The sequence below is a fragment of the Ictalurus furcatus genome, chromosome 27 (genome assembly GCF_023375685.1).
Source record: "Ictalurus furcatus strain D&B chromosome 27, Billie_1.0, whole genome shotgun sequence".
NCBI lineage: Eukaryota > Metazoa > Chordata > Actinopteri > Siluriformes > Ictaluridae > Ictalurus > Ictalurus furcatus.
The window spans coordinates 785187-792500 of record NC_071281.1 but is presented as its reverse complement, the minus strand read 5'-3'; the positions used below and the strand labels follow the sequence as shown (position 1 = coordinate 792500).

The 7314-nt window shown below is 40.1% G+C and overlaps 1 protein-coding gene across 2 annotated transcripts in view; it reads right to left on the bottom strand.

The window, feature by feature from the left end:
* il1rapl1b (interleukin 1 receptor accessory protein-like 1b) overlaps window positions 1–7314 on the bottom strand; it is a 331363-nt gene that overhangs the window by 2365 nt on the left and 321684 nt on the right. For both annotated transcript variants that reach the window (XM_053616484.1, XM_053616485.1), the window contains exons 10-11: window positions 1602–1772; window positions 94–138 (exon numbers count right to left, since the gene is read on the bottom strand). In XM_053616484.1, coding sequence (XP_053472459.1) covers window positions 94–138; window positions 1602–1772 — 216 coding nt within the window. The remainder of the gene's footprint in view (window positions 1–93; window positions 139–1601; window positions 1773–7314) is intronic.

Here is a 7314-nt window from a genome sequence, read left to right as displayed (position 1 = left end):
GCACCAGACCCGAAGTCTGAAAAGTACAACAACAACAACAAAAAAAAAAGAAGTGCAGACTACAACTGCTGACAGAAGTGGTGAAAGCTGTACCTCTAAGGAGTCTTGTGTCATCCTGGAAATGATCAGTGGTGAAACCTAAACATAAATAATTTCAACATTCAAAGTGTGATCAAAGGATTCAGCAGCAACTTATCACAGCAACAGTGCAGGGACTTCCACAGAAGAGAAACTGGCACCATGCTATTTGATTTGGTTTTTGTCTCTGATGATTTGCGTTTGTGTACAAACACACACCAGTTTTTCCCGGTTTAATACGGGACTCGGCACTGCAGGGCTAACAAAGCCTGTTCAGGTTAAAACGTTTTACAATAATTACAGCTCAACTACATACGACACTGAGACTTATTTTTACACACAGATATGAAGATGAAGATGGAGACATAGATGGGACCAAAGTCTAAAAGACAAAAGACTAAACACGTACAAAAAAAAAAAAAAAAAAGAGCTAAACATCATGGAAACCTACAACAAATTTCCTTAACGACCATTTTTATCCATCTTCACCGAGGGTGCCAATAATTTGGCTGCTGACAGGGTGAGCATCCCTGCATCTCGTTCTGGGTCTTTACTCCTTTTGGATCAAGTCCAAGCTTATCAGGTCGTATGAATTATTGAGTTACTAACAGGAAATGAATGTAGATATGATGATATGATGAAGTCTTGAAGCTGCAAGGTCTTCCTGCGACCTAAAAACTCCAAACAGTTTCTAATCGTAAATGTATTCGAAAATAAATCTGCTGGAGATCAAGGCGTCCGGTTGAGCTTTATTAACCCTGCGTGTTCATCCCATATTAAAAGCAAACAGTCCCATCAGAGTTCAATTACACACACACACACACACACACACACGCACTGTGACAATGGAAAGTTGAAGCAAAGCGGTCAAAACAGCAGATAATGAAAACAGCTCTAAAGTAATAAGTATTTCAAATAAACACCGGCAGTAACTTTAGTAGGGGCAGAATCTTTTACCAGACCCGAACAGTAATGTGGTATCTGCTTTATTTCCAGACACGGATGCACAAACGCATTTTAATGTTGTTTGCTGACTGGCAGTAATGAAAGCAGGTAACGCCATGGAAGAATGACAAAATTCTAATGAGGTCCTCCAGCTACGAGGTTTGCCAAGTGTTCGTTCATATAACACACTCTGGATTGGAAATGAAAATGAGGTTTGAGACAGTGACTGACACGGGTCTGACTGCACGACATACGTGACTCATGGAATAAAAGGAATGTCAATGAGAGTCATACAATACAAATAACCGATCAGATCGATACATACACATGTAATGACATGACCATAAACCCACCCACAAACCTCAGAAATACCTCCGACTACTCATAACATGTATAGTTCGAACAACATCACGTTCTCATGATGTGTAATACACTATACGGCCAAACATCTGTGGACACCTAACCATCACACCCAGATCAGCTAATCAGGCTTAGTTAGACATCCAGACTGCTGCACACACACACACACACAGACATGATGAGTAATATACACAGAATTTCATCTTTGACCAACTTACTTCCAGTAGGAATCAAATCCCTGTCTGGAATGAAGAGTTTATACCCATAATGCTTCTCGAGAACATCAGGAAGGATCTCCAGGGCAAAGCGTTCCTCCTCTCTGGTCTCTTGGCTCCACTGTTCTGGCTCCACTTTAGTGTAGGACAGATATGCGTCATAGTCCTTGTTTTCTGCAACACAAACACAAACACAGCTTTAATGAGCGCACGGTGTGAGATATATACAGTAGTGAGGGATAGTGGCGCGGTTTCTCTACAAGAAAACACTTTACTATACATTATACTAATTATACATTTGAAGAATATAATACAAATAAATCTTTTCGATATGCAGTATAAGTGACATAAATAGCCCGTGTTCGATTTGTGACTAAATTGTACACAGGCCGTTAGCAGCACCGGCAAATAGCGAAGTAATCAAAGAGGTTGGCAGAAGAGTTTTTGTATTAGGAAGTGGTATTAGATTTTCACAGCTCAGGGCACCTCCACTGGGCTGATTTACCACAACAACGTAATCAACAAATCTGGGAGTGAGCAGCTTTCGCTCACAAAAGGAGGCTAATGCTCATCGAGCGAGAACAGCGTGGGCCATCGATCTCGGACCTTTTCCAAACGACCGTCCACTTACAGCCAAGGTAACCTGTGGATATGTGTGGTTTGTGAGCTAACTCATGGTGGCAAGGCTGTTTGAACACCCTCATCTAAAATTAGCCCCCAGCAGAGATGCGATGGCGGTTTATCGACTTTGACACACTCTCCGTCTGAGGCAGGATGTAACATGCTGAATATGTCTCGCAAAAGTGGAAAAGCTGCTTCCCTCCTCCTCTTAGACCTTTTCATTTGGCCGTGAACGAACAGTAGCGCGTGGAGAGAATAAAGCCCTGCATAATTAGCTATTTTTACATCTATGACTCTGGCTGTAATCACTAATGAACTGTGGCTGCTGGTTTCTATGGCTCTGGCTGGAGATCTCATTCTCACACGGCTATTATTCTTAATACACTATTCTTTTATAGCTTCTCTATAATGCGTTTGGATAAAAACGGGAGAACGCATACCTAAACCAAAACAGCTATCACTGATCGGATTTTATTATTTAGAGCTGGATAGAAAGAAAAGCCAGTCTGATTGTAACGCCGTAAGAGAAATGAAGTAAATATGGGGGAAATGAGCGTGCGCTGCCATTAATGAGGTTCAGCGTTCAGTCTCTATACCAATCTAAGAAGATTCCCAAAAGGGAAACCTGACGGGCCTTACAGGCACACAGAAAAGACTTAAGGACTTCTGAGGGATAAAAAAAAAAAAAAAAAAATACATGCCTGTAATTGAAGCTCATTTTATTTAATAGAGCTATCGTGCATGGTGTATTTAATCTCTGAAAGTAATTTAGCAAGTCTCTTTTCATTAATAAGTTGTGATCAGGATATTCTGATATCTTGATAGATGTCGTATTAGTTAGGACACCTACATTAATTGAGAAGACTCACTCATGTCTGGATTTCCCCAGGTTGCATTTGATTTCCAGGCCTTTCTGGAAGACTGATCTACACCACTGTCAGTACAAGCCTTGTTTTACACAGACAGACATTTTACTTCCAGCCAAACGCCGTGATTTTCAGAATGTAGGTCAACAAGCTCAGCTCAGCATGTTAGCTTGTGTTCCTTAAAACAGAAATTAAATCAATTAAATTGCTGAAATGCCTGCATGAATATAGCCACGTTTGCGACAACAAAAAAATCAGACGAGTAGGAACGTCTAGTCAATACTCCTGTTTACCTTCATCCGTCGATGTTTGTACATTCCTGAAGCCTTTCATCTTTTCCTTCGTGGGTAGTTGCATGCCACAGGTTTTAACTAGCGTGATTGAACAGTTTGAATGAGCTATCTTGCTGACTCCATGATGTTTTTAGTCCCCTGGCTGATCCTAATGGTCCTTAATTTCCTAATGGTCACGCTGAATTGTTCTCATAAGTGGCCATTTGAGCGCTGTTCAAAGTTTTTTTTTTTTTTCTTAGCAGCAAGAATGTACAGAAGGCCTAGACGTAAATTACAGTGCCATTTATTTAGTAGTGAAGCTAAATAAACAAGACAGCATTACATCTTCCAACTGTCCAAAACATGCACAATTATTTTGATCAGGGAAAAAAATATTCCTTTAATATGATTACAAAAATGTAATAAAATAAAAAAAAGGCATGTCTGATGTTGGCTCTGTAATTGTCAGGGCTAGAGTACGTGATGTCATACAGCAAGGCTTCATTTTGATTTTGATTGCACACTGGAAAAGGGTTTGCCTCCTACATGTCAATTATATGCCTTTTAATTAATGTTATAACTGTAACTGTAACAGTCAAAGGTCCAACTCTCTAACTTCAACGCCATCTGTCTCTCCCACCTACACTTCATCAATTCACTGAATTTCAACTCGTTAAACTCCGTTTATTTAACAAGTAAGTCCCGATGAGTGCTCCTGGGATTTTAAAGGGTTTAACTCTTTTATCAACAGCCCTTGCACTATTTTATTCACATACACATATGACTACATGCTGGCCAAAGACTACAGCATATAATAATGACTACTCTTTTTACTGATCTAAGTGTCCTAGTAGGTACATAGCTAGAAATTTAGGGCGGCTGTGGATCAGGTGGTAGAGCGGGGTGTCCACTAATCGTAGGGTTGGCGGTTCGATTCCAGGACCACATGACTCCACGTGACTCCGCGTGACTCCGCGTGACTCCACATGATTCCACATGATTCCACGTGACTCCACATGCTGAAGCGTCCTTGGGCAAGACACTGAACCCCAAGTTTCTCCCGAAGGGAAGCTAGCGCCTCTGCTACCATTTGTGTGTGAATGAGAACCAGTGTAAAGCGCTTTGTAACCGCTAAGGTTAAAAAGTGCTATATAACTGCAGACCACAGAAAGGTAAAGAGTGTCAAGACCATGAAGATATTAATATGTATTATACCACATCGAATGCTTGATTCTGATTCAGAAGTTCAGTAATATTCTATAAAAACATTATAACAGCAGCTCTGACATATCAGTGATATAAACATGCTCAAACCAAAGCTTGGCAAGTTCAGGTAAATGTACACTGAGCGTTACTCTGCAATGCGGATGTGGAAATGGTGTCATTAGGTACTGTGTGGTAGTGATTGTGCTCGGGCATGTATGATTAGAAGTTCGGTGACTGTGAAAGTAAAAGTCGCTGGGTGTTGGGAAGCGTGGTCCAGGGCTGCCATGTCTGTATGCTGTATGCAGTGTGTTCTGGGAAACAGAGTTTCTAGCCAATTCTTGCGAAATAATCAACGATAATAGTCTATAACAGCATGATGTTTTAATTCTTACGTTAACTAATGATAAAATCAAGCGTTAAACATAAAGGCAATCGATAAAGGAATTGAAGAAACAGATATTCTGGTAGGAGATGTACTAGATATCTTGGATAAAAAAGTATGACAGTAATCTAGTCTATGCGTCACATTTTGTGGTTCATCAAGCAGAAATGACTTCTAGATTCTTGTGATAGTTTGGGGGATTGTAGGATTCGTGTGATAGTTTGGGGTATAAATGCAAATCAAGATAAATATATCTCTTTTTTATGCTTCATCACAAACAACAAGAGTCTAAACTTGAGTTAAGCACTAAAATATTTAGATATGGACAGTACCGATGTAATCTCTTCAGTCAAACACAGAGCTGATAAATAGCAGTGTGTCATCTGCGTACTGATGGAAGGAATTTCAATTAAATTCAGATTATTAATACATCAACTAGTCAAAGTATTTTAGTGCTAACCCAGAATCGAGCCCCGGGAATCTGCAAGATGGTGGAACACTTGGAAACAAACACAAAGTTTAATCCTTGAACTGGACCAGAGAGTTCTACAACTGGTCAGGTGCAATTGTGTGGTTAGTTGTCAAATAAGTACTAGTAAGATTTACAGATCTTTATTGGAAAGGGATGATACGATGTTTTTGTTCAACGCTTGTTCAATGAACCAAAAATAATTACTGCACATGCACCTGTGGAACAGTCCTTAAGACACGAACAGTTCACAGGTGGAAGGTGATTAAGGTCACAGTTACAATAAGTTACGACACTAAAGAGACTTTTCTGCTGACTCTTAAAAACACCAGAAGAACGATGTTTAGGGTTCCTGCTCTTCTGCGTGAACATGCCATAGCCCTGCTGCAGGGAGGCGTGAGGACTGCAGATGTGTTCAGAGCAATAAACTGTAATGTCTGTAATGTAAGACGCCTGAGACGGTGCTACAGGGAGACAGGAAGGACAGCTGATCGTCCTCGCAGTGGAAAATTACACGTAACTATGTTTCCTCCAGACGTGATGGAGAACTTGCAGATGCCTTGGTGGAAGAGTGGAGGAACGTCTCACAGCAAGAACTGACCAGTCTGGTGCAGTCCATGAGGATGAGATGCTCTGTAGTACTTAAAGCAGCTGAAGAACACCCCATACTGACTGTTCCTTCTGATATCCACCTCCACTTTATTCAGGGACTCATTATTCCATTTCTGTTCCTCAAACGTCTGTGAAACTCCTTCAGTTTACGTCTCAGCTGTTGAATGTTATGGTAATACAAATATTTACACATTAAGAAACGTATAAATATATTTTTAGATAGCCTTTGAAGAATGTATTGAAATCATCCTCATGGCTGGATTGGACCAGCAAGCACATCACATATGACACTGCTGACAACCTTATTAACAAATTCAAAAAGACTGGAGGTATTGAGGACCAACCGAGAAGGTACAACCGCCATGGTGCTGGCAAACACACACCCTGTACACCTGTAGTGAGAAAAGGAATGTTCGTTTTTTTTTTCTATGTAATTAAAAATCAAGGTTAAGAACGAACTACCTTTAATAAACAGTGTGAATAGTGTGGGTAGCTTTTTGTCCCTTTCTTGCCTTCCTGCTTTTCTGCAGAAGGCTTCGGCTTTAGAGTAGTAGTTATATTCTTCCAAGGACAGTGATTCGGTGTCTTTATTTTCTGTAGGAAAGCATTGTAAAATCCGACGCAGTGAGTTTAGTGTTCAAAGTAAAATATAAAGTAAGTAGAAAGTAAAACATTATGAAAGGGAATAAAGAAAGAATAAGACCTATGTAGATAACCGCCGAATCTGGACTAAAGCGCAATGGTGTGTGCTGTAATATGAAAATAATCAACAATGGGGTGGTGATCGTTACTAAATTTCCAACAACAGCATGTCCTGAAGTGTTTCATTCCTGTTATACCACAACAATTTCCCCAAGCTAACATTTTCATTCATCGAAGAATAGCATGTTATACTTTTTGATCCATTTATAATTATATTGGCAACATTTTATAAGAACTACATGAATAATCATGAACTAATACCTGAATTAATACGTACTTAAACATGAAGTAATGATGACTTAAGGCAGTGGTTTTCAAAGTGGGGGCCGTGGCCCCCTTGGCGGCCACCAGGGGGTGCCCGGGGGGCCTCAAGAATTTGGTGTGAAAAATAAATTCTAACTCTCAGACACATACACACACACACACACACACACAATCAATTCCTAATGTAATGTAATGTAAAGATGCAAGATGTAATTATTCATAAAAAAAAAAGGGGGATCTATTCAGAAGTCTGCATTTTTAATGTGTTTAAAAGACATCTTGCAAAAGGGGGGCCTCGGTCAAATGTTAACGCCATTTGGGG